Here is a 27,089-nt window from a genome sequence, read left to right as displayed (position 1 = left end):
GCACGCGAGGGCGCAGGGAGGCGGAGGATAAGTGTTTTACGTGGGAACCGCGCCCGCCGTGTCTTTCCTTATCCGGGCGTTACGTAGAAACGGCGCGTTTTCTGGCATTCCACGGATCCGTCCACGTGCGAGGCGCGAATTTGCATATGTGAAACGCCCTCTTCACGCCGAGTCACGCAGTCCAGAACCCTTCCGACGCTTACCCGCAATAGAATAGAAGCCTTACTACCGCCGAGCCAAGCGCGCCCGCCGTCGCCCCTCCACGGCTCCCTCAACGCTCCTGCACAGGACGGGCCTCCTCGCCATCCAGAGTCGCCGCCATCAGGCGCTGCCAGCCAGCATGCGCCAGGCGCTCACACAAGGGCGGGATGCGGGCCCTGTGAGACGGCAGCACGTCGCAGAACGACATGATTCCCGATCGTCGCTAGCCCGCCGGAACGCGAACTGGACGCTTCCTTCTTTCGGCTCGCTCCCAAATCAATACATTTTTTATCACCTTGTGAACCACTATCCCACGCCCTCCGCCCCAGTTTGCCCGCCGAAGCTGCCCACACGCCCCTGCGCCACTCCGTTAAGAGAGAAAAGGAGTCCAAACAGCTGTAGAGAGCGAGTGTGAAGTGGACGCGACGCGACCGAGCCAAGGGCCGGGAGAACAAACAGGCGTGATCGAGTGTTGTTGCAGCAGAACGAGACGCGTGGCTCGATTTGGCAGGACTGGCCGTGGGCTGGCCAAATTTAGTTTAGCCTTGTTTGTTCGGACTGTTTAAGGATAAGAAGGGCGCCGTGTCCCAGAGCTTATTCTCTCCCTATCTCTCTTTCTCTCGTTCTCTCTCCTTCCTGCCAAGTAGCCAGGCCACAGAGCCCTCGCTCTCTTCCCATATACCACTATTGTGAGTCTTTCGTCGCCTTTCGGCCCTCACAAGCCTTTATTTCCTTCGCATCGTCCTCGTTGCGACGCCGCCCGCTTTGTTTTTGCCTGTTTTAAGTCGCGTCGTCTGACCAACAACCACTTTCTCCCTCCAGCTCACGAACACCTAAGTCTTCATAATGTCTGACACCGTCGCTGCACCTGTCGTCCCCGTCGAGGAGACCAAGCCCGTGGAGGTTCCCGCTGTTGAGCCCACTCCCGCGCCTGAGGCTGCCCCTGAGGCGCCTGCTGCTGTAAGTGCCAATCAACAACGCTCTTTAGGCGCTCGACCCTAATACCCTAGAATAGGAGGCTCCCAAGGAGGAGGCTAAGGTTGAGGTACGTCGTAAACGGGTTGCACTGCCTGCTCGGATCCTCATCATCATGTAATAGGCTGCTCCTGCTGCTGAGGCTGAGGCTCCCGCCGCTGACGCTGCCCCCGCTGCTGAGGCTCCTGCCGCTGAGACCCCTGCTACCGAGGAGGCCAAGCCCGTAAGTTTCTTCTGGATGTTGCTCGGTATCGTATCTGACAAATATCTTTAGGCTGAGGCTGAGACCAAGAAGGAGGAGCGCCCCAAGAGCCCCTCCCTCCTCGCCAAGCTCCTCGCTCCCTTCAAGGGCGAGAAGAAGGAGAAGGCTGAGAAGAAGCCCAAGGAGAAGACCGCTAAGAAGACTGAGAAGAAGGAAGAGGTGCGTGAGCTCCTGTGGCGACAGTCGTCACATGTCTGACACTTGATCCAGACCGCTGCCCCCGCTGCCGAGGAGGCTCCTAAGGAGCCCGCGGCTGAGGTTGCCGCTGAGGCCCCCAAGGCCGAGGAGGCTCCTGCCGCTGAGCCCGTGAAGGAGACGTGCGTAACCATTCAGTTATTGTTTTAGTATGTCGTCTGACACGCGTATAGCGAGACCGCGCCTGCCACTGAGGCGCCCGCCGCTGAGGCTGCGCCCGCTGAGGCCGCTGCGGAGACCGAGGCCCCCAAGGAAGAGAAGGTTTGTCGCTATCGTCTGGTCTATGTCCCCGTGTCTGACTGATTGCGCAGAAGGAGGAGAAGAAGGAAGAGAAGAAGTCGCCCAAGGTCAGCCGTCGGTTGTCGGCCCGCGTCGGCGAGTTCTTCAAGTCGAAGCCCAAGACCGAGCACAACACCCCGCCCAAGGTCGAGGAGAACCCCCCTAAGATCGAGGAGCCCACCCCTGTTGCTCCCCTCGAGAACCCGGCGGCTGAGGCGGCTGCGGAGCCCACGCCCGCGGTTGCTGCCTCGGAGGAGCCCAAGGTCGAGGCGCCGCCTGCCGCCCCCGTTGTTGCGGCGGCAGCGTGAGCGTGGTCCTAAAATGTTCCTCATACATTATTACGACCTTGACGAGCTGTGCACTTCTAATGTTTCCTGTCTCTCTGCGCCCCTCCTGGGTACCTCCCTCCCCCATCCACATCCACGCTAGTGGATTTCGCTTCTATCCCCATTTCATTCTTTCTTCGGGTAATGTACGACGCGGATCTGGTCCTTTGCTTTTTGTTTCCCTCACGAGTTACGCCCGCATACCTACATCGTCTTGATCCGCTGTTACCCAGCCTAATGTCGATCCGGATAGGTGATATCCCCATACCCACTTTCATTCTCTCACTGGATCGTGCTCGCGTGTGTGTCTATGGCTTCGTGTAATCATGAACTGTTTCCCTGCTCTACGGTAACAGACCACGATGAGGCGATGTGCTGCCATCCAGGTTTCTCTCTTATGAGCTGCGACTGTCCCCTCCTTTTCAATATACATCTTACAGTTCGTCTGCGAAACACGTCTGCTCCACGGCTGTCGTCCCATGTCGCTGTGGTATGGCTACATCCATGTGGTTCTGTGAGTCCAACTGAGATGGCTAAATCTTCAACATGTGATCGAGACGATCGAGTCATACCCTTGTATTGAACGCGTCGCGCCGCGAGAGCGCTCATTTTGGCACTTCTACCTACTTTTACCCACTCATCTCACTAGCGATGCCTCCCAAATCATCATCCGGAAAGGACAAGGACATCGCAGAGGAGGACGAGGTCCTCCAGGCTGTCATTCTCGCAGACAGCTTCAACAAACGTTTCAAGCCACTCACGGTGGGCAAGCCCAGGGTGCGCGCTATACAGACCGGTTTTACCGCATGTACTGATGCCCTCACGCCGCATAGTGCCTGCTACCTATATGCAATGCCACGCTGCTAGACTGGACATTTGAGAGCCTTGCGCTCGCTGGAGTGCAGGAGATCTTCGTTATATGTCGATCATACGCCGACCAGGTCAAGGCCGCTATACGGTACGCCCGCTTCTACCTCCGACCCTCCATACCTTCTAACTTACTTCTCCCTTCTCCGTCCGACTCTCCCCCCGACCGCTTCTCCGCTTTTCTACACCCGCCCGCCCTCCATGCACGCAACCGGCACCGGCACCGCGCACCCTACAGGGACTCGAAATGGTCGAAACCGAGCACAGGGCTGAAGATCGTGACGATCATGACCGCGAAGGAGACGTTCTCGCCGGGGGACGCGATGCGCGACATCTACACGCACGGGATCATCACGAGCGACTTCGTGCTCGTCACGGGCGACCTCGTGAGCAACGTGCGCATCGACGAGGTCGTGCGCGCGCACAAGGAGCGCCGCCGCACGAACAAGGACGCGATCATGACCATGGTCGTGAAGGAGAGCGGCGCGCAGCACAGGACGCGGTGAGTGCGGGAGGGCGGCGGCGGGTGCGTTTCAGTGAGGGGAAGCTGACTGACGTGTGGCTGGGCAGGTCGAGGGGGGAGAGCGGCGTGTTCGTGCTGGATCCTGAGACGTCGGAGTGTTTGCACTATGAGCCTACCATTGGCTATCCCGCGACGCCGCTCGTCAAGATCCCGCGCGAAGTGCTCGCAGAACATCCAGAGGTCGAGATCCGGTACGACCTCGTCGACTGCTCAATAGACGTATGCTCCGTGGAGGTCGGTGCCCATCGCATGTCGTGGCTAACTATGTGCTGAGCCACTCGTTGCGCAGGTTCCGTCATTATTCCAGGACAACTTCGATTACCTGGACATCCGGAGAGACTTCGTGCATGGGGTGCTCACTTCGGATCTGCTCATCAAAAACATATATTGCTATGTGGCGAAAGACGGATACGCCGCGCGCGTGGCGGACACCCGCAGCTACGATGCGGTCAGGTATGGACCGGGTCGACCGAGGTATCAGGTGCCGTACTGACACCGCAAACAGCAAGGACATTCTGTCAAGATGGACATTCCCTCTGGTCCCAGACGACAACCACCCGGGCGGACACTCGTATGAGCACCTGCGTGGCAACAAATACATCGCGAAGGGTAATTCCGTCGTCCTATCACGGTCCGTGTGCTCCTTTTTTTCTTAGCCTTGTATCGCGTCCCGGTTGCTGACGCACTCCTCACAAAGGACATGCAAGATTGGAAACAACACCCTGATCGGTGCCCACACCACGATCGAAGCGAACGCTTCCGTGCACTCCTCGGTGATCGGCCAGCGGTGTACGGTCGGCGCGGGAGCGGTGCTGCGCGATGCGTACATATTCGACGACACGCATATTGGCGCAGGCTGTGTCGTTGAGGGCAGTATCATTGGGGAGCGGGTGCGGATTGGGGATCGTTGTCGGGTACCACGAGGGTGCCTCATCGCTGAGGGCGTCGTCATTGGAGACAATGCGAAGCTGAGGAGGTTCGAGCGGGTGTCCAAGAAGCGGGACGCGGAGGAGGCAGCCGACGATGAGGATGCCGACGACGAGGATGAGGAAGAAGAGGACTCCGACCTGGAGGAGGTCGAAGCTCGTAAGTGCACTCCTTTTGAGTAGCTTTTCGGGCGTGGAGCTGACAGAGCTCAACAGACCAAGAAGGCGTGGAAGAGATCGTAGGGAAGGGTTCGAATGCTCTTGTCTGGCCTCAGGGCGCACCCGAGGAAGACGATACTTTGGACGTCCGAGAACAGTACAACAACCAACGGCTTATGCGCATGTGTACGTTCTCCCGCCCGCTCAATAATGAACTGCCTACTAACTTTGACTCTTCAACAGGCGACGATGCGTCCGACCTCGAGCTATCAGACGAAGGCTCAACAACAGAAGACGACTTCAGCGACACCGACACCTCCTACTCGATGCGCTCCCGCGCCTCCTCCATGACCTCCAACTCCGGGCCCTCCCTCTCGCTCAACCTCAGCGACCCCTCCGCCGAGACCTCCGCGATCCACTCGCTCTCCTACGCCGCCGCCGAGACCGAGTTCCGCTCCGAAGTCGCGCAGTCGCTCGAGCGCGCCTTCGCCGAGGGCCACTCCGTCGAGAACGCCGCCGTCGAGCTCAAGACGCTCCGCATGGCGTCCAACGTGCCCCTCCGGCGCGTGCGCGAGGCCGTCGTCGGCGCGCTCGTCGACCGCGTCCCGCTCGTCCCCGGGGACCCTGCGGCACAGCGCGCGGAGATCGGCGGGGTCGTGCGCCGCTGGGGCGCGCTCGTGGACAAGATCGGGGGCGTCGACGCGGTCGAGACCGTCGAGGTGCTGCAGTACCACTGTGCGGCGGCCCCGGTGGCGGCGCGCCAGGCGCTGTTCGCGCAGGTGCTCGCGGCGTTCTACCAGGCGGATTTGGTGGAGGAGGACGATATTCGGAAGTGGCACGCGTCGCCGGCGGCGAAGGGCGAGGGCTTGAAGCCGGGCTCGCCGCTTGCCGAGGGCGTCAAGAGGTGTTGGGCGGTTGGGGCGAAGATGATTGAGCAGTTTGATGCGGAGAGCGAGTCGGATGAGGAGTCCGAGGATGAGAGCGAGGACGAGGCGCCGCCAAAACCCCAGGCTAAGACAGCCGTCCCTTCGAAGACTCCCGCACAGGAGGAGAGCACGGATGAAGAGAGCGAGGACGAGTCGGAAGACGAGGACGAGGACGAGCCTGCCCCGCCTACGCCGCAAGCCAAGACCGCGGCATCTGTCTCAGCGCCTGCGAAGGAGGAGAGTAGCTCGGAGGAGGAAAGCGAGGATGAGGACGAGGTTGCTCCCCCGGTACCACAAGCCCAACCCGCAGCACCACCAAAGGCACCTGCAAAAGAGGGAACCTCGAGCGAGGAGGAAGAGGAGAGTGAGGACAGCGACGAGGGAAGTGAGGACAGCGCTCCCTCCAAGCCCGCCGCACCTCCTGCCGCTGCGCCGCCATCCTCTGCCATTCCTGCCATTGCACCTCTCGCTGCCACACCCCCTGCTGTGGCCCGTCCTACAGCCGCACCTCCAGCCGCGGCGCCTCCAACAACCCAACCCTCCACAGCGCCTGTCCCTCCGCCCACACAACCCCCCAAGGCGCCTGCGCCTCAGCAGGAAACGGACTCGGAGAGCTCGGAGGAAGACAGCTCCGAGTACGAGTCCGGCGAGAGCGAGGGCGAGGCTCCCGCCAAGACGGCAAGCACACCTGCCGCATGACACGCCGTACTACTCGAGGCCCACGTTCCTACTTCTCCTATGAAGTTGTGAACTCTATCACCCTTCTTCATGCCAAGGACGGGGATAGGTGGCAGATGTGCTGGGCCGGGTGGCGAGAGCGCGTGCATTGCGACACACATACATACGTATTTCGGGGACGTGAAGATTGCGAGAAGTTAGCACGAACACATGTTGTACTACGTATACAGGCACACTAGATACGTGCACCACACACAATGGCATCGAATACTTGACCATTCAAGTTCACACCGGTTACCACGCGCACGATGCACAGAGGGCATGGAAGAAGGGTATCAATAATACATGGACGCACAGAGAACAACATCTACTACTACGCCGGTAGGTAATACGGGAATTATAGAAACCTCAATATACAGTGTCTGTCGGAACGATCATGACAGCGTCGTAAACGGCGTAACGAGGAATGGGGCCGGCTAGCAATAGGAAGGTGGCCCTGTGTGCGCCTAGTATTTGAGGATGATGTAGAGCGCGTGGATGATACCGGGACTGCAAAGCGTGTGTCAGCAAGGGCCCTGAATGTCGGGTGGAGTCGCGTCGGGGGTTGAACGTACATGTAACCCAGAATCGTCTGTGAAATCGTCAGCGAGCTGTGGCGAGAACTCCGAAAAGAGTGTGCTCACCAAGAGGATGTTGATGAGGAAGTCTGAGTTGCAGCCACGCTCGAGGAAGACACCCACGGGGGGGAGGAGGATCGCGAAACTGTTGGAGCAACGACGTCAGGAGACGTTGAGGTTGAGAGAAAGCGGGGGGTGAACGTACAGGATCTGTGGAAGAGGGTCAGCGCGGGAGCACGAGGAGGAGGAGCGGGGCAGCATACCTTGCAGATGTCTGAGCCAGTGAACGCCATTGTGGGGATGGATGTGTGAAGGAAGAGGAGCGAGCGCGAACGACGGGCTTATAAGGGGCGACCCGGTGGGCGGGCGTGACGTCACCGGGCTACGCGCGTTAGACCCGAACCGCCATGACGGCCATTTCGTACGGGCCTCTGCCGGCGCACGGCTTCGACTACTATCCACCCCCAGGCCCCTCCCCGCACCGCCCTCTCCTCGTCTTCGTCCACGGCGGTGCCTGGCGTTCGTCAGTTCTTCCTCCCCAGTCTGCTGCGCGTGCTGCACCGCTCACTGCGCCCACACAGCGGCGACAAGGCCGACCATGCTGCGCTCGCTCGCACCCTCGCCTCCCTCACCGCCTGCGCGGTCGCCGTCCCCAACTACCAGCTGACCTCCCAAGCCCATCCCCTGCAGCACCCCTCGCACGCCGAGGACGTCCTGCGCTGCCTCCACTTCCTCACGACGTGGGCCGGCCCGGACCCCTCCAGCCCGCAGCCGCCCCCGAGCGCGCTCTACCTCCTCGGCCACAGCTGCAGCGCGCACATGCTCGCGTCCATCTTCCTGCGGTCGCCCTACGCGGCCGAGCTGACGCCCTCGCGGCAGCTCCTCGCCGCGACCCGCGCCGTCCTTCTCTCCGAGGGCATTTACGACATCGACGCGCTCCTCCGCTCCTTCCCCAATTATAAGCCGTGGTTCATCGCTCCCACATTCGGAGACCATGACGCGTACCCGGAGGCAGACGCTGCGTCGTACCCACTGCGCACTGGGGCCGAGCACGTCCGCTGGCTCATCATGCACTCCAAGGGCGACCAGCTCGTCGACGAGCTCCAGAGCGCGACGATGTACGCCCACTTGTCTGCGATGACCGAAGGATTGCCCGCTGGCCCGCGTCCGCTGGTAGAGAAGAACTTCCACGAGCTGGAGGAGAACCACGACGACATCTTCCAAGGCGAGGTGTATCCGCGCATCATCGCCGACTTCGTTAAACGCCACCAGGAGGACAAGTCCACCTCTCCCGGGCCCGCTACTGCGACGTAGGATGCAAGAATGTCGATTGCGTCATTGGTCTGTCCGCAGGCCGATCGCAGCTACAGATCTCGACAACGATCCACCTCCTCCAACTCTATCAGCCTTCGATCGGCGGCGTTTCTCCTGCTCCACCCTGTGTCGTTCGTCGGGAGCGCCGGCTTCCTGTGTTCTCGGTACCGCTGGGGCCCGTGGCTGTTGCTGTTTGTACGTGTAGAACTCGGTGGTGCATATGTGAAGAGAAGATATATTTGCCAATATACGTTTGTTGTATAGCGTCAGTCTAGGCCGCGCAGAATTTCTCGCTCGACGGGGATATGTTTTCCACCGGCGCGAATAGCCTAAGTCTCCGAGTCACAACCAACCACTACTATCACAGACCTAGAGTTCGAACGGGACCCAGAGTTCGAACGTTCCGAAAGATCCCTCCCTCACTGCGTGCCGATAACCTTGAAACCTCGCAATCTGATACCTCTATGTACGATACACTGTCTGCAAAAGACTAGAAGTTTTTAGAGCAGGCCGTGGTCCCGATCTTGAAGAAGTAAGTCCACGAGGACAGCTTTTGCACGATGCACCTCTGGGCGCTCTTCGAGCCACGGCTCTATGGGCGTTCCATGTAAGTATACACAAATGGTTCTGCGATTTTCCCGAGGTGCTACGCAGCTATGGGCAACGGAAAATTGAGTAGCAAAAGGTGTAAGACTCAAAGCGTGACATTTGCGCTACTGCTAGCGAAATATCCTGAACTCCGACGATGCTGGTGGCCGAGTGCGCCTTAAGTCCCGCCTAGCGTAGTCTCATACCAAGACCGTTTACCTCTCATGTTCTAGTGTTCGGGGTTTGTGTCGAACCTACCGCCTAGCGCACGCTTGCTGCGGGTGTTAAATTGGGCATGGCTCGGCAGCGTTACGTCGCGTTACTCATTCAAGTCATCGAAACGTTCAAACTCTGGTACCCTCCCACTGGTCGGGCTCCAACATCCTCAAATGTACTCAAAGTTAGTAGGATGATAGAAGTACATATGACGTACCGTTCTACCAAGTTTTAAGATTATCGAGACGACGGAGGATGATTTATTCGCTTCACAGCAGGGGGTACCCGTTTGGCGTTCGAACTCTGGATCCGTGATAGTTTTTCCCCATATGTAACCTACACCGTGTTTCTTGTCTGCTATACATCTCCTAACATGCGGCCTACGCTATGAACCCATGACGATTACGAGGGAGGCGGCACACCCTCTTTCTCCACCTCCTGCAGCACCTCGTCCAAAACCTTGACCGCCCGCTCGACGTCCTCGAAGGTGTTGTACAGCGGAACAGGCGCCAGCCGAATCACATCCGGCTTCCTCGAGTCGCCAATAACACCCCTCGCCTCCAACCCCTTCAGCACCCTCGGCATGACCCCCCTCCCCGTCGGCAAGAACACGAGCGACAGCTGCGCCCCGCGCTGCGCCGGGTCCGCCGGAGTGATGATCGTCATCTTGACCCCCTCCACGTCCGCGAACGCCAGTTCCGGGGGCGCGTAGAACCGGCTCTGCTGCAGGAGCGCCTCGAGGTAGCCGGTGAGGCGCAGGGAGCGCGCGCGCACGGCGGGAATGCCGCCTGCGTCCGCGAGCACCTGCAGCGCGCCGAGGAGCGCGACGGTCGCGAGCACAGACGGGTTCGACTGCTGGAAGCCCTGCGCGCCGCGGATCGCTTTGAACTGTGGGGGCATGTCGAACCGCGTCGCGGGGTCGTGGCCCCACCAGCCGGCTTCGCTGTGAGTGCGAGTAGGATGAGCTTCGGAGTTGGATGAGGGGTGCGGGGGAGCTTGTACTTACTGGACTGCGAGGTCTGCCCAGCGCTCGTGCACGAAGAGCCCGCCGATGCCGCCTGGGCCGGAGTTGAGGTACTTGTACGTGCACCACACTGCGAAGTCGACGCCCCAGTCGTGCAGCGAGAGGGGGACGTTCCCTACGCCGTGCGCAAGGTCCCATCCGCACACGCATCCCTGCAACAAGAGAAACGTCAGCAATGCACTTCTACTGTCTAGACTGATAAATCATTGCTTCATACCTGCGCTTTCGCTGCGGCAGTGATCTCCTTCATCTGGAACCACTGGCCGGTGTAGAACTGCACTCCGGCGAACAAGACGAGCGCGATGCTGGAGCCCTCCTTCTCGATGGTACTGAGGATGTCTTCAGTCCGGAGTATATGCTCGCCCTTCCGGGGGCTCATCGCGATAATGGCGTCGGCGGGGTCGTACCCTCTCGAGGTGAGCTGGGTCGCCATCGCATACTATTCACGAGACAATACGAGAATTAGCTCTGAACAGCGAGGTTTACGTGAGTGAGAAACGAACCTGGTCCGAAGGGAAGGCCTTCGCCTCGCAGAGGATCTTATATCGCTCCGCGGTGGGCTTGTAAAATGCGTTCAGCATCAAGTGGAGGTTCGCGGTGAGCGTGCCCATGCACGCGACCTCCGATTCGTTCGCGCCTGGTCAACAGTGAGAATCTGTGAGTCCTAGTTGCGCACACAGCATGTAAAGTACCACCCGGACAACGTACCTACGATTTGCGCTAGGTGCGGGTGGACTGTGTCCGCGATGAACATCCAGTCCCGGCCTAGCGGGTGGTCAAAGTGGCCCTCGACCGCTCTACAGACACGATCGACGCGCAGCGTCAGTTTCACGACATACGTTCACTACAGCACAGATACGCACCTCGTCCCCCAAACATCGAGCTCCTCCTCAACGAGCTTCTTCGAGCGCTTCGGGAGCAGCCCAAGCGAGTTCCCGCAGAGGTACGTGCTCGGCTCGTCCGCTACACACCATCCACAGCGAGCGCGATGCGATATGGCCCACCCAGGCGAGGCAATGCAATAAACTCAGCTGCAGATCGTGGCGCGCGGGGGTAATGCGGCGCAAGGAGTCAGGACGCACCGATCTCAGCGGGCACGGCGCTCGCCTTCATCTGGCGGAACGTCGGCACAACGAATTCATCGCGGTACTTGCTCAGGGTGTCCTGCTCGGGCGCGAGCTTGAACGCGTCCGCCATCGTTGTATGTGGTGTCGTGCTGGGTGCGCGCGGGGGCCAAGTGGGGTGGGTGAGGGTCGCGCAGCTTGGGTGGCCTGGGTTGAAGGGAGTGGGACCGTAGAAGCGCGAGGGTGGGGAAATGGCTACCAGGGAGGAAGCCGCACGGTCGTTTCAGGTGGTTTCGTCCCGCCGCACAATTGAGGTCCGGAGGGCGTCGATGTCGACGAGATGCGAAGGTTGGGCCCCCATCGCGGTGGGCAGTTGTGGCTGCAGATATGGTCGCCGAGCGTCACGCACATGCACGTCTGAGTCAGAAACTGAGAGCCTCCGTGCGGCGGATCGCGTTCGACCGTGAACCTGGATGGAGCTGATTCCTTCTGTAGCACTAATACTAAAGAGCATACGCTCCGTGATTACTATTATGGAAAACGGCTGGAATACAAAGTGGTATATTAGACGAAACATGTAATAGATACGTCGTGTCGTCATTCAGAAATGTTCCCGCCGCACGCGCGTGCGAGCGTTGACCTGTCGTCAAGGGGTGCGGTGGTAATGCATACGTCTCGTGAGATCGTCCAAGTTCATGATATGAAGAAGGCCCGTCCAGCCGAGCCGCATAGACCGCGCAAGCTGCTTTAGTTGGTGTTGTTCTTCTGCAGGCCGAAATGCAGACCGAGCACGAGCGCGAGGACCAGCACAACGATGACCGCGATGATGAAGCAGATCCAGCGTTTGCGCCGAGCTGACCGGGCATGTTTCACCGCTATTTCGGTCTCCTTGAGACTGGACGCAACCGTGTCAGACATAAGTCGAAAAACAATCAGGTAAAAGTCGCATACCCAGCACCCGTGTCCGCTTCCACATCGCCCGCCATAGTATTGATCTGGTCAATGGCCTCATCCTGCTGCGCGACAAGTACGGACATCTACACCGACCCGGACCAATCAGAGTGAGTTGGCCGCGCTTCTCTATGAATGATGTCCGCCACTCACGTCATTGAACAGCTGCGCCAGTTCCTCAAGCGTCCGCTCGATCTTCTGAATGTCGTTGTGACGGTCCTGAACCTCCCGGTAGGCTGTCCTAGACTCGCCATAGCGTGTTGATGACGACAGCTGTACGAAAGCGTGAGGCGGAGCTCAGTTTCAAACGAGCAGGACAGCATACCGCTTGCGTGAAAATCTGAGCACCTGCGCCATTGGTGTCATTAACCACCGCTGCGACTTCTTCCGGTGTGGCATCAGGTTTGACTGAACATATCGAAGTCAGCTATAGGTTTCAAAGATGTGGAGTATGCATGGTACACACCGATCTTGAACTGCCGCTCTACCCGCTGCCTGTACTTCGCCCGGTAATCCCTCTCCACTTGCTGGTAGTTCTGTAGCACCTCCACGAACTTCTGACGCAAAAGAGCGGTCTGCAGCAGGCAAAGTGCCGAGTAAACATACATTCCTAACAACCGCCGGATGCGTATGTTCAGAAGCGGAGCAGTGCTTACCTGGTTCTTGCGAATGGCCTGGTCCTGGGCGCGAGTGACCGGATATGACGACAACGTCTGTATCCTCTCCTTAAGCTCGGTGCTCAGCTGTCGCGTCTGTCCGACTAGGTCATCCAGAACGGCCTCGTTTTGCCTGCTCGCGTTGTCGTCGGTGCTGTTGAGCGTGCGAGAATGCAGGTCTGAGATCCGGGAGACATTGCCGCTAAATTGTGCGATGCTGTCTTGTATGGACGTGACCTACAGAGCAGAAGTAACGTTCAGCACACCTCGGGCGTATAACGCGTCGCGTTAAGGCGAATAATTCGCGAGGTGAGACGTGAAGAACGTACCTCATTGTAGAAGTTGGCCATGTTGTCCGTGCTCCCGTTGCCCGCGCCGTTCTGCGGCGTGGTGGGGGACGCATACTCCCCGCCACCGACCGGGGTCATCTCATGGGCCTGACCACCTTGCTGCTGTGCCTGGCGAGCCTATGCTTTGCCGAGTGCTGGTCAACCCCAAGGAAATTGCAATGTGGTTGATATGAGGAGCGCTGACGCACCCTGTGTGCTGCTAGCCTGTCGCCTTGCATGCTGGAAAAATGGGTATCTCAAAACGAAGCAAGAAGGAAGATGAGATGGTGGTGAAAGAGAGACGGAGTGGCTACCCCAGTCCGCTTCGAAGACGGGACTGCTTCCAGGAACGACACGGCGGAGCATGCCCACGCGGTTCCAATATAATTCTTCCCAATTCGGCCTTCTCACCGGCGGCCCGCAGCACCGACTCGAGTCCGCGTCGACCACCACCTCCTCCTCGGTAGCCCAGATGCCACTTGCACCGTACCTGCTACCTCGCTCGACTGCTATCCAGCTTTCTTCTCTTATGGCTAGGTACGCGTCGCTTCGCAGTGTATTGTGGGCGATGTGCAGTAAGTACTTCTCACGACCTTGGCTGCCGTTCCCTGAGGCTGTTCCCCGTCTCGGACCGACTCTCGGTTGAAACCAATCCGACATTGCCAGTGAATGTTATTAGCTTTCTAGGGGCCATATGACTTGCGTACTCTCCGCGCATTGCATCATGCCAGACATGAGGTTCACCAGGTACGATGAGTCTCCTGACTGCTAGTGAGTCTGTGTACATATGGCTCTCAGGAAATTCGCAGGATACCGGCAGCTCTGCTTCGGGGGCTGGCCTCAACGTAACATGACGTTGACGTACATGGCCTATTAAGTTCTTACAGGCTTATCACATGCATAGCGTGAGGTAGTACGTACCGAGCGGCGATGCGGCAGTATCCCGAGCGGGGTATGTATAGCAGCGTCGGACGCGCCGTACGCTGGCGCGTCCCCCCGGCATGATACTTACTGATCCATTGTCCATCTCAGTGGTCTCTATCACTCTGGTAGGCTGAACGCCAAGCCTAGTGGTCAACGGGGTGTTGTCATACGCTGCAATACTGCAACCGGCTGACCTAGTCAGGCTAGCCTAGCTAGCCCACGGTATTGCGATTGCGATCCTGTACAGTAGGAAAAGTGGCGGTTCTTAGGCGGATATACACGCCAACTGCACTTACTCCTGATCCTGCGCCTATAACAATCTCCGGTCGGGGCCGCTAGGTATTCGCGAAGAACCCGCCGTCGGGCTACTTCAGGGCAAGAACCTTCGAGTATATATAGCGGCTCCATGTCCACCTGAGAGACAAACCACCACACTTGAACTCGCACCGCTACCTGCTGCAACTCTTTTTCAAGCTTTCCTCAACAACTTATCGAAACATGGTCGCCGTCAAGACTGTCAAGCTCGGTGGTACCGCGTCCGACATAACTGTCGGAAAAGTCGCTGTATGTCAGATTGCAGACTGATTATCATCTATGCTATCTTCTGACCGTTTTATCTCATTCTTTCCTATGTATTAGCATGGCCTGATGATGATGACGTTCGTTCCGCTCGAATATATACGTATGATCGCGTGTATACTGATCACATTCTGTATACTCAGATGGAGGGACCCGAGCGTCCCCCTCCCTGACGAAGAGGCCTTCGAGGCCATCAAGGCGGGCGTCGACATTATGCCGCCTGGCGTGAAGATGTTCCTCAACAGCGGTAAACATCTCGTTATCGTGCATCATCGTTGTTCTCGCGTGCTCATGTTACCGCAGGTGAATTCTACGGGCCGAACTGCTCGACCGCCAACTTGGAGCTCCTCGCTCGCTTCTTCGACAAGTACCCCGAGTACGCGGAGCGCACCTTCCTCTCGGTGAAGGTCAGATACCCGGATTTCCCGCCGGAATATAAGCGCGTTTCTGACACCTATATCCTCACAGGGCGGCTCAAAGGAAGGACAGCTGGTCCCCGACTCCTCGTACGCTCCCTTGTAGCGATTTCGAAGCGCAGTTTTTTTGACCGATCGCCCTTTTTTAGCCCCGAGAACTTGAGGCGTAGTGTCGACAAGATCAATGAGGTCCTCCGTGGCACGAAGCGTCTCGATCTGTTTGAGTCTGCGCGCGTTGCTGCCAACGTCCCTCTCGAGGACGCGATCAAGACACTCGCCCAACTCAAGAGCGAGGGTAAGTTCGACCACATTGGCATGTCCGAGTGCAGTGCTGCTAGTCTTCGGAAGGCCAACGCAGTAGGTAGTTTTATATGATACTATCCGATGAAAGCTACTAAGCGGTACTCGTCTCTGCAGGTGCACCCGATTGCCACGGTCGAAATCGAAATCAGTCTGTGGTCCTATGAGGAGGAGACGAAGAAGGGTAGGTCTGAAAGAGAATGAGCCGTCGATGAGCCTTGCTGAATGTAATGGAAATAGTAATCGCGACGGCCCAAGAGCTTGGCATTGCCGTAGTCGGCTACTCGTCAGTTGTCATAATTCGCTTCCCTCATATATGCACACTAAGCACAAGAACCTCAGTCCTCTCGGCAGAGGGTTCCTCACCGGAACGATTAAGAGCCCTAACGACCTCCCTGGTAAGCATGATTATACCCCTTCCCCTCGATAGCTCCAGGACTCACCTACTTGACGTAGCGGCTGACATGCGCCGCCACTTCTCTCGCTTCCAGGAGGAGGTTCGCTTGTCATGGGCCAAAGATTTGTGCATCGCTGACGAAAATCTTCACCAGAACTTCAAGCACAACATGGCTATCGTCGACGGCATCAAGGCTATCGCTGAGAAGAAGAACATCACCCCGGCGCAGCTCAGCATCGCCTGGGTTGCTGCTCTTGGACCGCACGTTATTCCTTTGCCCGGCTCTTCGTGAGTGCCTCTGCCTAACGGACGTGTACGCGGCCGTCTGATCCCTGTGCCACAGAAACAAGAAGCGTAACTTGGAGAACCTCGCCGCCGGAGATGTCGAATTGACTCCGGCCGAGCTGGCTGAGATTGACGATATCTTGGCGAAGCACACTGTTAAGGGCGGACGCTACAACGACGCCGTCGACCCCAAGATGCTGCACTTGTGGGGGTAAGCATTTCTGTGCGGAAATTGTCATCGGACAAAATGTAGGTGTCGCTGTGTATAATCAACATGTATGAACTGTGGACACAAGAGTCATTACTGTAACCTTAAGCGCTCACTTAAGGTATCGCTGGGATCTTGACTGTCCGCGCGTATGACTCTCAAAATGTGCAGGAACTGACACCCACGACGCCGCCACTAATTGTCTGATCAAGTTGCTCCCGGGAATTACCTGAATGCAAAACACTCTCGTACATGGTCCGCATTGAGAGTCCCAACACAACCTTCACCACGCGGCGCGCTGGTCAGCACATACGCGCGGCAACGCGGCGGTTCGTGGAGCAGGGTGTGAATAAGGTGGGCGGCGAACCGCCACATCCTAGTGGCGCGTCCATGGCATACCCTCAAACTACCCTTAAACTATGGTCGGCGTTCAACGGTCACTTTGGATAGCGACTCTCTCTGTAGTAAACAGGATGCTGTCATACTCTGTCATACTGCTGTCTGCTGACCGTCTGGACGTTAACCGGTTGCCACACAAGTGATGCTGCGCCCATAGGAGCTATCCCCGGTCGGAGGAACGACGAGCCCGCGAAGAACCAGCGGGTTACTTACTTGAGGACGAGAGCCTCAGAATATATAAAGCAGCGCTGGACGTTCGCCGGAGCTCCCAACGAGCTCAACTGCATTTGAGCATAGCTAGACCGTTACACACCTCATTTCTTTCCAACACCATCCTCCCCCAAGTCAGTAAATCATGGTCGTCAAGACTGTCAAGCTAGGAGGCACCGCGTCCGATATTACCGTCGGAAAAGTCGCTGTATGTTGCATTGAGAGCTGCTTGTCATTGCCACATTCTGACCATTTTTATCCGTTTGTTACCCTAGCATGGTTTGATGATGATGACGTTCGTCTAGCCCGAATGTATATGGTCGTAGTCGCACTCATCACGGCATGTATGCGCAGATGGAGAGACCCGAGCCATCCCCTCTCCGACGAGGATGCCTTTGAGGCCATAAAGGCGGGCGTCGACGCCATGCCACCCGGTGTGAAGATGTTCCTGAACAGCGGTAAAGATCTCGAAAGTCTGCATTATTCCCGCGTGCTAATGTTACCGTAGGTGAATTTTACGGGCCCAACTGCTCGACCGCCAATCTGGAGCTTGTCGCTCGGTTCTTCGACAAGTACCCCGAGTACGCGGAGCGCACCTTTCTTTCGGTGAAGGTCAGTTGCCCGGAGATCTTGTTGGCTGCTGCGCCGCGTTACTGACGCCCTGGTCCTCACAGGGCGGCTTGAAAGAGGGGCAGTTGGTCCCGGACTCCTCGTACGCCGTCCTCTTGCAGCCCGGCGAGCTGGCAACGCTGACAGATCCGTCCACCGTAGCCCTGAGAACCTGAGACGTAGTGTCGACAGGATCAACGCCACCCTGCGGGGCACTAAGCGTCTCGACCTCTTCGAGTCCGCCCGCGTTGACCCGGACGTGCCTCTCGAGGATGCCTACAGGACCATTGCCCAGCTGAAGAGCGAGGGCAAGTTTGATCACATCGGCATGTCCGAGTGTAAAGCTGGGACGCTGAGGAGGGCCCATGCTGTGAGTATTTCCATGTAACACCGCTCCGATAGAAGATTGTTAATAACAGCTGTCTTCACAGGTGCATCCGATCGCCTCGGTCGAAATCGAGGTCAGTCTCTGGTCGTACGAGGAAGAGACAAAGAAGGGTGAGTGTCACAGAGAATTCTTTGCGCAGTGTACATGCTCACTGGGTTGGTCATAGTGATCGCGACGGCCCAAGAGCTCGGGATATCTGTGATTGCCTATTCGTGAGTTCCCGTGTTTTTCTGGCAGCATGTATGCACACTAAGCCGTGACGCCGACAGTCCCCTCGGCCGCGGCTTCCTCACTGGGGCTATCAAGAGCTTAGATGACCTGCCTGGTACGTGTGAATGCGAGCCTCTCCGGTAGTGCAAGGGCTCACTCACCCGATGCAGCGGGCGACACGCGCCGCCGTTTTACCCGCTTTGAGGAGGAGGTTCGTTTCCTGTATCTCAGAAATGCGTGCATCGCTGACAATATTCACCAGAACTTCAAGCACAACATGTCAATCGTCGAAGGGATCAAGGCTATCGCTGGGAAGAAGGGCGTCACCCCGGCGCAGCTCTCCATTGCTTGGGTCGCTGCTCTCGGGCCGCACGTTATTCCTTTGCCCGGGTCTTCGTAAGTGGTGTTGCGCCACATGTAGTCGCACGGCCACCTGATGCCTGAGATACAGCGTCAAGAAGCGGAACTTGGAGAACCTCGCTGGCGGGGATGTCGAACTAACTCAGGCCGAGCTTGCTGAGATCAACGATTTCTTGGCGAAGAACACCGTCAAGGGTGGACGCTACAACGACCATGCTGACCCCAAGGTGTTCGCCCTTTGGGGCTAAGGATTGCTCGGGCTAGATGGCAGGATGTAGATGTGCCACTGTGTAGAATAATCGGCTGTGAAATGTGGATGTAAGAGTCATTGCAGCGCGCTCACTCAGTACGCGTATCTCATCAAATGCTCACCTTGGTTACTACCGTCGGATTTCCGCAATTTTTCCTGAGGTAGCCCACCAGACATGCCACGTCCTATGCGGCCTGCCCCTAGTGACTCGACTGTGCACGCTGGCCGTCGGTTTGTCGGGGAAAGAGGAGGATGGTTCGGAGACGGAGGCTCGGAAGGAAGCGCGGACGTCTGGACCAAGGGACGATCCCGATCGGGCAGTAAGTATAGCACGCGTTATCTAATCTAGCCTTCCTCCCCGCCAATACTTTGCATGGAAATTGAAAAGTTGATAAACTGCTCGTTCCGAGTCATTACCCCGCGAGTCAGCTTAGCTCGAGCCCATAAGGACGCAGGCATCATCCAGAACCACCATCTTGCTCTCCTACCACCTCGTGCTGCCCAGCAGACACCAGCCCCGACAAATCTCACAATATGTGCGGTATCGTGATCGCGCACGGCATCGACAACCCCGCGGCGGAGCGGCCGCGTCTCCTCGCGTGCTCCAAGAAAATTCGACACCGCGGTCCTGACTGGTCTGGGTGCTACAGCGGCAAGCAGACCCTGCTTGCGCACGAACGTCTTGCTATCGTCGGTGTCGGTGAGTACTGCAGTCGTGACCCGGGAGTTCGGAGGTCTCACTTCTTTCCGCAGACACTGGCGCGCAGCCGCTCGTGAGCACCGATGGAAAGATCATCCTCGCCGTCAACGGCGAGATCTACAACCACCTGAAGCTGCGCGGCCAGCTGAAGAACCCGTACAAGTTCAAGACCCACTCCGACTGCGAAGTCATCATCCCTCTTGTACGTCTTTCGGCGCGCGAACGGTGGCGTCTCATGTACTGACTTCGAATTGCTGCTATAGTACCAAGAGCAGGACACGGGTGTATGCAACCTCCTCGATGGCATGTTCTCCTTCGTGCTCCTCGACGAGTCGGTCACCCCCTCCCGCGTGATCGCCGCGCGCGACCCCATCGGCATTACCACGCTCTACCAAGGCTGGAGCTCAAAACGGCCCGGCTCGACGTTCTTCGCGTCTGAGCTCAAGGCGCTCACCGACCTGTGCGACAAGATTATCGCCTTCCCGCCCGGCCACGTTTACGACAGCCGCGACCAGTCCACGACGCGCTACTTCCAGCCTACGTGGTGGAACTCTGACCTCAAGAGCCCCGGCGGATCCATTCCCACTACACCCGCCGACCTCACGCTTCTGCGCGAGTCGCTCGAGGATGCCGTCCGGAAACGGCTCATGTCCGAGGTGCCGTACGGTGTTCTCTTGAGCGGCGGTCTCGACAGCAGCTTGATTGCTGCTATCGCGGCGCGCGAAACGGAGAAGGTTGCCCTGGCCCAGACGGAGGCCAGGAAACGAAGCCTCGCCGAGGCGAGGAGTGGCCCGCCCACCCCCGGAGAAGGCTTGATTGATGAGACTGGTATGTCCGCCCGCCGACGGCTGTCTTTACGTGTGTGTGTGCCTTACCTCGCTTGCAGCAACCCTCACGTCCTGGCCCCAGCTGCACTCGTTCGCCATCGGACTTGAGAACTCGCCGGATTTGCTTGCGGCGCGCAAAGCGGCGCACTACCTGGGAACAGTCCACCACGAGTATACGTTCACCGTGCAGGAGGGCCTCGATGCGATCCCGGACGTCATCTACCACCTGGAGACGTTCGACGTTACGACAGTGCGCGCGAGCACGCCGATGTACCTGCTTAGCCGGAAGATCAAGGCCATGGGCGTGAAGATGGTGCTCAGTGGCGAGGGCAGCGACGAGATCTTCGGCGGTACGCCCTGCTGTGTCCATGTGCATCCTCGCAACGCACTGACAGCGGCGCAATACAGGGTACCTGTACTTCCACGCCGCGCCTGATCCGAAGTCGTTCCACCAGGAGCTGGTGAAGCGCGTCAAGGACCTGCACACCTCGGACTGTCTGCGCGCGAACAAGTGAGTGATATCCAGCCCGTTCCGACGCTATGCGGGGTGCTGAGCGGCAACAGATCGACGATGGCGTGGGGTCTTGAGGCGCGCGTTCCCTTCCTGGACAAGGCCTTCCTCGAGGTGGCGATGAACATCGACCCGAAGGATAAAATGTTCAGCAAGGGCTCCGAGCAGGAGGTCGACGCGGACGGCTGCCCGAAGATGGAGAAGGTACGCGTGCACACGACCTGTCTTCGCCCGGCTGCTGATTCTGCCCTCGCATGTAGTACATCCTCCGGAAAGCGTTCGATTGCGCGCCGGACGGCAAGGTGTGTAGAATTGTGCCCGTCCGTCTACGCGCGTGCCGTCTGACCTCATTTGTGCCAGCCTTATCTCCCTCGGTCTATCCTCTGGCGCCAGAAGGAGCAATTCTCCGACGGCGTAGGGTACTCCTGGATCGACGGGTACGTCCCCTCCTCTCCGTGCGCACGCGCCGCGCCGCGTGTCTCTAACGCCCTCCTTCCGCCAGTATGAAAGAGCACGCCGCGTCCGTCGTGTCGGATGAGGCGTTCGAGAAGCGCTCAGAACGCTGGCCGGACAACACCCCGGACACGAAGGAGGGGTACTTCATCCGGGACGTGTTCGACAGTGCGTCGCGCTATTTTTCTGTGCGAGAGTCCCGCTCACCTGACCCTTCCAGGCATGTACCCCGCCGCTGCCGCAGAGACTGTCATCAGGTACGCCCGTCGTGTAACCTTAGGGTTCTGCTCGGCACCAGATTGAGCAATCCGCTTTCTAGGTGGTTACCGCGCGCAGATTGGGGCTGCGCCTCGGACCCGAGCGGACGCAGCGTTAGCATACACCAGGCGGCATACACCGAGCCGAGTTAAGGGTCGGGCGCACAGCTCGGTACGGGAGAGGGGGCGGGTAGCACGCGAGCGGGAACGGAGCAGAAGCAGAAAGGAAGCGATTGGAAGTGTACCACTGATACATGTTGAATCTAGACCCGTATATAGCTGATAATCGGACAAACGAGCGAACGAGCGTGGTCGTGTCCGTGATGCATATTGCATGTGATGCCAGTGCCATAGAGCCAGTGCCGGGGCGGGGCGGGAAGCAGTGCCATGTGGGTGGGGGTGATGCATCGTCGTGCGACAGGACAGGTCACGGATGTCGAGGGTGAGGGGTAAGCCGGGGAGCGGGAAAGCCATGTGTACGGGGGTTGCGTAAGGAGAGGACGGCACGACGGGGGCGGGCGGGGATAGGGTCGGAACATGGACAGCACAACGAGAGTGGGAGCGCGTGTGATAATTAGCGGACGCATGCATGAATAAAGAAATAAGGAGTGATACGGTATTATCAACTATGGGTACTCGGGGGTGACAATGGACATTGGGGCGAGCGAGGTGAGATGAGATGTGAGATGAGATGAGTGAAAACAAGGATGAGTGTAAGAACAGCATATCAGCGCGATAGAAACGGCCCGTGCGCATGCGATCATAGAGATGGAACAGAGTTGGTCGTAAAGTATTCCCGTGGAAGCGTGAAGAAACGTAAAAGTGCATGAACAAGTGGAGTGGGAGCAGACGGCGACGACGACACAGGTGGAGATGGGGAAGAGGGCGGGGGGACGAGCATGAGAGAATGCATTGTCTATGGGATCAGGCGGTTCAGAGACGGGTCCTGGGAGACGATAGTGCGCATGAAGCCGACTCCCGAATCCTCGGATGGTGCGGGCGACCCCAGGGTCTTGCTCGTCGTAGCCGGAGTGGTGGTGACGCGCGTGGCCCCGCTCGTCTGGGAGATGTTTCGCGTGCGCTTGCCAGCGGGCACAGGCGTCGCCGCGGGCGAGCGGGTGCTGCTGTCCCATCCCGGTCGGTGTTCGCGGGTGACGGTCACCTTGACGGAGTGGCCCTCGTCCGAGTGTGGAGTGACCTTGCGCACGGTGGGGGTCGCCTGGGTGCGCCGACTTGCGGGGCGAGGCGCATGTGTGACTTCTGTCGACACCATGCGCGTGCCAAACTTTGCATTGGCTGAGGACTCGCGTGCGTAGGCTGTGGTCGCACCTGCTCCAGCGGCCGGGCGGCGCGCGCCGTTCGATATTGGGGCCTTGGGCTTGACGACGACGGGCTTCTGGAGCGTCACCTTGTCCGCGCCCCAATAGGAGAAGCTCATCTTGCTCTTACGATCCGAGTCGTCGGACTCGGCGCCCTCCTCGTCATCGTCGGGCATGGGCACGAGGCGTGGTTGTACGCCGGAATGAACTTGCTGTCGTGACCTGACGACACTAATTACACGGTCGCGTTAAATCGACACACATGGTGTGAGAAATATGCAACACTCACTCTTCCATGGAGACGACACCTTCTCGGGGCTGTACGACGTCACCAATGGCCCATGTTTCGATCTGTGACAGTGCATGAGACATTCGGCCCTAAAACGGCCACAGACCCGTTTTCTCTCACCTTGAGGAACTTGTACATGTTGCGCGGCTTCGTGTGCGCAGTCCTCCGGCCCGTGGTAGCGTACTTCGCCTTGCCCTGTAGCTCAGGTAGCGAGTTCGTCCTCGAGTTCGTCGCGGATACCAACGGTAACGACGTCGTGCCCGTTCGTTGACACCGCAGGACGACGTCGTTGAAAACGACCAGCCACAAGTCCTTCTTGCCGCCGATACCATTGTTGTTCGACTGGAGCACATCGCTCAACCGCTTGAAGGACGTCTTGCCCTTTACGTTCTTCGGGTTCCCAGATGTTGGCGGAGGTGACGATGATGGCTTGAGCGAGGAATCCGTCAACGGATTCACGCCGGTGAGCGGGCGCTCTTCGACGAGCACTCTTGAGGGTTTCGGCACCATGAGCTGCTTGACCTTATCGAGGCCCTCGATACGCGCGAACACGTCGCGCGTCTTGTCGCGCTCCTCCTTCTGGATCTTCTCGTCCTCGATACTCCGGACGATCGTCTCGACCTCCGCGACCATCTGCAGTGTGCTCTCGTACTCGAACGTACTCGGGTCGGTGTGGTAGAGCAAGTTCTGGAAAAGTAGCGGGTACTTGAGCAACCGCTGGAACGGCTTCGAGAGCGAAATCGCGAGCCCGGTCTCGCCCTTTTCGGACGCGCTGATCTCGAGCTTTTGGAGGTATTGAGTGATTTTGACCCACTGGTCCGCGTCCTGTTTCTTGGGCTTCTTGCTCGCGCTCGCCGCCGAAAGGGCGTTGTCGACCTGCTCAAGCGCGCGCTCCAAGTGCAAGACATATGTCGCGTAGCCGTGCAGTATGTGCGCCTACACCCAATTAGTACTAGGCCACTTGCAACTTACCGCGTGTGGTACTCACATTCGATACGAATACATCCGCAAGTGACCTGACCAAAGGGTACTGCTCCTCATATCGTTTCCGGAGACCCTCGCTGAGACGGATATGGCCATCCAATATACCCTCCTCGATGACTTCCAAGCACTTCCGGAGATCCTCAGGTAGCTGCGCCGGGGCAACTGCGCCGTGTACGATAGCATCAGGATTGGGGTTGCTCTTCTTGAACTTCCGCAGCACACGGGTCGTGCCAGTGCCCGTTGTTCGCATCGACGGCGGGTGGTCCCGATCCCGATGGCTGTCCGCGATAAACGACTGCCGACCGAGCGATTGCGTCGAGGACGTCATAGCGTTGGTCCGAGGTGGAGGCGGAAGTGACTGATGCGACCTTGAAGGGAAGGGCACAGATATCCCGAACTTACTCGGACCCGAACGAGCCGCAGCTGTACCGTAAGGGGAGCGCGGATGGTTGTGCTTAGCTGCCATGGACATAGCAACGGTCTTCTGGCGCGATGATTGGTAGGTCGCGCCCATGCGGTCCTCCGCTTCGTCCTCCTCGGCAGAGTTCATGGACTCGCCGTCGATATTGGGGTGGTTATCCTCTTTTCGGGCTGGCGCGTTCTGTAAGGGGGATTCCGAGCGCTCGCCAGTCGGGGATGCTAGGAACCGGGCGGCAATGGGGAGATAGTCCAGGGATTCTCTTGGGGTATCAGCGCGCGCGTAGTCGTCAAAGTCTAGGGTTGGCGAGGAGACTGGGGAAGTGACCACATAAGGGTGTAGTAGGGGCTCGATGAAGGTCTCCTTCATCTTTAGAAGCTCGTTCACATATCTGTGGAGTGCTCAGTACCACGGCGACGGAATAGGCGCGACGGTGGATGACGAACCGCTCCTCACTAGCAACGATCTCCCACAGGACTTCTTGTCGTGTCCGTTCCCGCTGACCAAGATTCGACACCAAATCCTCCTCTGCGCCTTCACTCCATGACTGCGCGGCGAGAATACGGCTACCGGTGTTGCTCATGGAGGAATATGGGGTGCCAGAGCGTAGTGACTGGTGGAGGGAGGCAGTCTCTCCGTAGTTCTTGCCAGGGTACGGGGATGTTGCTGTCCGCGTGGAAGCCGCCTTGTTAGACTTCAGGGTGGAGGAGACATCCGTGCGTGAAGAGGCTGCAGTCGAAGTGGACCCACGCGTCTCCTTGCCATGAGCAGCGTGGAAGCGTGATACGGTAGACTTTACGCCTGTGCTTGGCGGTGTCGGGGTGTCTGCGGCAGGAAGGCCACGATCTTGAGCAGGCCCTGGTGTGGGAGGGGGAGATATAAAGGCAACTTTCTTCTGCGCGTCTGTGCTGTGACTGGTCCCGTTCGCGTTCTTGCGCGAGCTGCGACCAGCGGAATCGGGCTCTGAGCGCGAAGGCTGCGGGGTGGACGACGCAGGCTTCGCCACGGGCACGTTTTCCTTCGTGTCTGTACTGGGAAGGGATTGATTAACGGCGATTGGGGTGGTGGTAACGGAGGAGTCGGTAGATGACGACGAAGGCTCTTCGATTGGCGGCAAAGGGCGCGTGTTGATTTCGGGGAGGGGCTTGAAGGAATTTACAGAGTTGGGGGTGGAGGTGACGCGCTGGGGCGGCCAGTCGGGAAGGGGAGGGAGCTGGGGTATCTTTTCCTTCGGGGTGGGTGCATCGTTCTCTCGCTCTTTCTCCTTGCTGCCTGTGAGGCCGCGGTTGAGACGGTTGAGAAACGCCTTCATGGGCAGGAGCGGTGCAGCTGGGGGGTGCGCGACGCCAGCTTGGAGGAGGGGCTGCGGTCGGGGGAGGCGTGGAGACGGCGCGCGGGATGGAGAGCGAGAGCGAAGGCGAAAGCCAAACCAAGTCCAAGTCCGGGCCCTGCGCGAGGCAACAGTCACGGTCACGGCGCAGGCGCCCGTAGCTCCCCTCCGCCTCGTGGCGCATCTCCCCATCTCTTCTCAGCCTCTCCTCCTCCTCCGACATCGCCATGCCCCCCGCGCTCCGCCCCGCCCACGAAACAAAGCACATCCCCGTCCTTATCTATCCCTTCCGCACACAACAATTCCATCTCGCGCAGCTTGACAACGGCGCAACAAATGGCAGCGCCCTCTGGCTCGGCGCACAGTGTCTCTCCTTGTTTTTCTCCGACAATCTCAAGCGCAGACCATCGCCATCCGGCCACCCGGACGCCGCGTTCCGTCCCAGAGCGATTGAACTTGGAAGCGGCATCGGCCTCTCCGCGTGCGTACTTGCACCGGCATCCTAGCTCTGTCTCACCTCCAACGCACGCCTTGTCTCCGTTCTCTCTCTTCATGTGCTCTCTAGGCTTGCCCTCGCATCTATGGGCTGGGACGTGATTGCGACTGACCTGCACGACGTTGTCTCATCCGTCCTTGCCGATAACATCTCCAGCAACCTCTCCCGGCTCCCTGTCGATTCCGGTACCGTGCAAGTGCGCATCCTCGACTGGACGGTCCCTCCTGACCGTTGGCTGTGGGACGATCCGCAAACTATTGCCTCATCTGAGGCCGAGAAGCCTCAGTCTGCCGTACCCCAAGCCCCCGTCCTCGGTCCTCCGTTCGACCTCATCCTCACATCCGATACCATCTACTCACCGGACCTGGTCACACCTCTCCTGCGCGCTTTACACGGCCTTTGCCTTGCCTCCGCTTCCGAGCTCCGGACTACGCCCGTCTATCTTTGCCTCGAGCGGAGAGACCCGGCCCTAGTAGACCATGCACTATCGGAGGCGAGAGATAGTTGGAACTTCAAGGTAGAGCGCATTCCCCACAAGAAGCTTGCCAAGGCTCTCGAGAAGTCAGGCGCTCACTGGGAGAAGGGTGATTGGGAGGGCGTCGAGATCTGGAAGTTGGCTCTTCGCTCGTGATACATCGGGCCATTAGCGGGCAGGTAGGAGAGTTCGTACTTGTTTAGGTATCTGGATGTAACATCAAAATCGTAAATCTTGTGGTATCTTCGTCAATGGATCGAGTTCTTCGCTCGTAACTTCTGTTCACCCTTCGCTCACCGCAACTTGCCCTTCCGTCTCTGCCTGTGGACCATGTGAGATCAGCAACGGTGTGACTTGTGCGGTCCTGCGCATTGCGAGCGGTGTATTGTTGCGTTGCGGGGCGTGGATTAGGTCGGCAA

The 27,089-nt window shown here is 58.5% G+C and overlaps 11 protein-coding genes across 11 annotated transcripts; 7 read left to right on the top strand and 4 right to left on the bottom strand.

The window, feature by feature from the left end:
• The first annotated feature begins 808 nt into the window (after positions 1–808).
• TRAVEDRAFT_57408 (uncharacterized protein) lies at positions 809–2,683 on the top strand. The gene is made up of 8 exons (XM_008038245.1): positions 809–890; positions 1,024–1,161; positions 1,217–1,246; positions 1,301–1,399; positions 1,451–1,597; positions 1,649–1,755; positions 1,807–1,894; positions 1,945–2,683. Exons 2-8 carry the CDS (start codon positions 1,048–1,050, stop codon positions 2,218–2,220), a joined length of 861 nt encoding a protein of 286 aa, XP_008036436.1. The 5' UTR covers positions 809–890; positions 1,024–1,047; the 3' UTR covers positions 2,221–2,683.
• Positions 2,684–2,889: 206 nt separating this feature from the next.
• TRAVEDRAFT_145028 (translation initiation factor eIF2B catalytic subunit epsilon) lies at positions 2,890–6,567 on the top strand (the record flags this gene model as incomplete). Its single annotated transcript, XM_008038342.1, has 9 exons — positions 2,890–3,015; positions 3,072–3,196; positions 3,344–3,607; positions 3,676–3,862; positions 3,918–4,081; positions 4,134–4,259; positions 4,326–4,714; positions 4,771–4,899; positions 4,957–6,567. The coding sequence occupies 9 exons, from the start codon at positions 2,890–2,892 to the stop codon at positions 6,336–6,338; spliced, it is 2,892 nt and encodes a 963-aa protein (XP_008036533.1). The 3' UTR covers positions 6,339–6,567.
• A 75-nt stretch (positions 6,568–6,642) lies between these two features.
• Positions 6,643–7,239, bottom strand: TRAVEDRAFT_145025 (UPF0057-domain-containing protein). The gene is made up of 5 exons (XM_008038341.1): positions 7,198–7,239; positions 7,140–7,144; positions 7,001–7,079; positions 6,932–6,948; positions 6,643–6,866 (listed from the first exon to the last, which is right to left on the bottom strand). Exons 1-5 carry the CDS (start codon positions 7,225–7,227, stop codon positions 6,824–6,826), a joined length of 174 nt encoding a protein of 57 aa, XP_008036532.1. The 5' UTR covers positions 7,228–7,239; the 3' UTR covers positions 6,643–6,823.
• A 102-nt stretch (positions 7,240–7,341) lies between these two features.
• Positions 7,342–8,522, top strand: TRAVEDRAFT_70517 (alpha/beta-hydrolase; the record flags this gene model as incomplete). Its single annotated transcript, XM_008038340.1, has 2 exons — positions 7,342–7,457; positions 7,516–8,522. The coding sequence occupies 2 exons, from the start codon at positions 7,342–7,344 to the stop codon at positions 8,246–8,248; spliced, it is 849 nt and encodes a 282-aa protein (XP_008036531.1). The 3' UTR covers positions 8,249–8,522.
• Positions 8,523–9,349: 827 nt separating this feature from the next.
• Positions 9,350–11,306, bottom strand: TRAVEDRAFT_27749 (kynureninase). Its single transcript, XM_008037861.1, has 7 exons — positions 11,159–11,306; positions 10,940–11,039; positions 10,785–10,873; positions 10,580–10,713; positions 10,294–10,515; positions 10,059–10,228; positions 9,350–9,995 (listed from the first exon to the last, which is right to left on the bottom strand). The coding sequence occupies exons 1-7, from the start codon at positions 11,271–11,273 to the stop codon at positions 9,455–9,457; spliced, it is 1,371 nt and encodes a 456-aa protein (XP_008036052.1). The 5' UTR covers positions 11,274–11,306; the 3' UTR covers positions 9,350–9,454.
• A 581-nt stretch (positions 11,307–11,887) lies between these two features.
• TRAVEDRAFT_45271 (t-SNARE) lies at positions 11,888–13,175 on the bottom strand (the record flags this gene model as incomplete). Its single annotated transcript, XM_008038038.1, has 7 exons — positions 11,888–12,035; positions 12,092–12,177; positions 12,245–12,364; positions 12,417–12,499; positions 12,558–12,666; positions 12,748–12,984; positions 13,077–13,175. 7 exons carry the CDS (start codon positions 13,173–13,175, stop codon positions 11,888–11,890), a joined length of 882 nt encoding a protein of 293 aa, XP_008036229.1.
• A 1,323-nt stretch (positions 13,176–14,498) lies between these two features.
• Positions 14,499–16,269, top strand: TRAVEDRAFT_145012 (aldo/keto reductase; the record flags this gene model as incomplete). Its single annotated transcript, XM_008038339.1, has 12 exons — positions 14,499–14,564; positions 14,640–14,659; positions 14,723–14,826; positions 14,883–14,986; positions 15,048–15,085; positions 15,145–15,352; positions 15,413–15,479; positions 15,536–15,581; positions 15,638–15,693; positions 15,752–15,792; positions 15,847–15,980; positions 16,036–16,269. The coding sequence occupies 12 exons, from the start codon at positions 14,499–14,501 to the stop codon at positions 16,190–16,192; spliced, it is 1,041 nt and encodes a 346-aa protein (XP_008036530.1). The 3' UTR covers positions 16,193–16,269.
• A 670-nt stretch (positions 16,270–16,939) lies between these two features.
• TRAVEDRAFT_45269 (aldo/keto reductase) lies at positions 16,940–18,609 on the top strand (the record flags this gene model as incomplete). Its single annotated transcript, XM_008038037.1, has 12 exons — positions 16,940–17,002; positions 17,070–17,089; positions 17,149–17,252; positions 17,303–17,406; positions 17,469–17,506; positions 17,566–17,773; positions 17,835–17,901; positions 17,958–18,003; positions 18,061–18,116; positions 18,172–18,212; positions 18,264–18,397; positions 18,453–18,609. The coding sequence occupies 12 exons, from the start codon at positions 16,940–16,942 to the stop codon at positions 18,607–18,609; spliced, it is 1,038 nt and encodes a 345-aa protein (XP_008036228.1).
• A 452-nt stretch (positions 18,610–19,061) lies between these two features.
• On the top strand, positions 19,062–21,658 carry TRAVEDRAFT_63732 (glutamine-hydrolyzing asparagine synthase). The gene is made up of 11 exons (XM_008038338.1): positions 19,062–19,311; positions 19,365–19,513; positions 19,575–20,139; positions 20,198–20,488; positions 20,547–20,649; positions 20,703–20,853; positions 20,910–20,951; positions 21,010–21,086; positions 21,152–21,270; positions 21,323–21,359; positions 21,422–21,658. Exons 1-11 carry the CDS (start codon positions 19,146–19,148, stop codon positions 21,510–21,512), a joined length of 1,791 nt encoding a protein of 596 aa, XP_008036529.1. The 5' UTR covers positions 19,062–19,145; the 3' UTR covers positions 21,513–21,658.
• A 98-nt stretch (positions 21,659–21,756) lies between these two features.
• On the bottom strand, positions 21,757–25,681 carry TRAVEDRAFT_145007 (Dbl domain-containing protein; the record flags this gene model as incomplete). The annotated part of the gene is made up of 5 exons (XM_008038337.1): positions 21,757–22,909; positions 22,968–23,029; positions 23,088–23,903; positions 23,956–24,760; positions 24,816–25,681. 5 exons carry the CDS (start codon positions 25,679–25,681, stop codon positions 22,276–22,278), a joined length of 3,183 nt encoding a protein of 1,060 aa, XP_008036528.1. The 3' UTR covers positions 21,757–22,275.
• Positions 25,682–25,926: 245 nt separating this feature from the next.
• TRAVEDRAFT_118360 (uncharacterized protein) lies at positions 25,927–26,826 on the top strand (the record flags this gene model as incomplete). Its single annotated transcript, XM_008038336.1, has 2 exons — positions 25,927–26,180; positions 26,265–26,826. 2 exons carry the CDS (start codon positions 25,927–25,929, stop codon positions 26,824–26,826), a joined length of 816 nt encoding a protein of 271 aa, XP_008036527.1.
• Between the last annotated feature and the right edge of the window lie 263 nt (positions 26,827–27,089).

Source organism: Trametes versicolor, assembly GCF_000271585.1.
Source record: "Trametes versicolor FP-101664 SS1 unplaced genomic scaffold TRAVEscaffold_4, whole genome shotgun sequence".
NCBI classification, from domain to species: domain Eukaryota; kingdom Fungi; phylum Basidiomycota; class Agaricomycetes; order Polyporales; family Polyporaceae; genus Trametes; species Trametes versicolor.
The sequence above is the reverse complement of the archived record's forward strand: the minus strand, read 5'-3'. Positions and strand labels throughout refer to the sequence as shown.

Bases quoted from the DNA above. Each gene is read 5' to 3' on its own strand.
- TRAVEDRAFT_145025 (XM_008038341.1), bottom strand. From the start codon at position 7,227: ATGGCGTTCACTGGCTCAGACATCTGCAAG.
- TRAVEDRAFT_63732 (XM_008038338.1), top strand. From the start codon at position 19,146: ATGTGCGGTATCGTGATCGCGCACGGCATCGACAACCCCGCGGCGGAG. The intron at 20,489-20,546 runs GTACGCCCTGCT...GGCGCAATACAG, and splicing joins CAGCGACGAGATCTTCGGCG to GGTACCTGTACTTCCACGCC. The intron at 21,271-21,322 runs GTGCGTCGCGCT...TGACCCTTCCAG, and splicing joins CATCCGGGACGTGTTCGACA to GCATGTACCCCGCCGCTGCC.
- TRAVEDRAFT_27749 (XM_008037861.1), bottom strand. From the start codon at position 11,273: ATGGCGGACGCGTTCAAGCTCGCGCCCGAGCAGGACACCCTGAGCAAG. The intron at 10,229-10,293 runs GTATGAAGCAAT...CTCTTGTTGCAG, and splicing joins CTGCCGCAGCGAAAGCGCAG to GGATGCGTGTGCGGATGGGA. The intron at 9,996-10,058 runs GTAAGTACAAGC...TCGCACTCACAG, and splicing joins TGGGCAGACCTCGCAGTCCA to CGAAGCCGGCTGGTGGGGCC.
- TRAVEDRAFT_57408 (XM_008038245.1), top strand. From the start codon at position 1,048: ATGTCTGACACCGTCGCTGCACCTGTCGTCCCCGTCGAGGAGACCAAG. The intron at 1,400-1,450 runs GTAAGTTTCTTC...AAATATCTTTAG, and splicing joins CTACCGAGGAGGCCAAGCCC to GCTGAGGCTGAGACCAAGAA. The intron at 1,756-1,806 runs GTGCGTAACCAT...ACACGCGTATAG, and splicing joins GCTGAGCCCGTGAAGGAGAC to CGAGACCGCGCCTGCCACTG.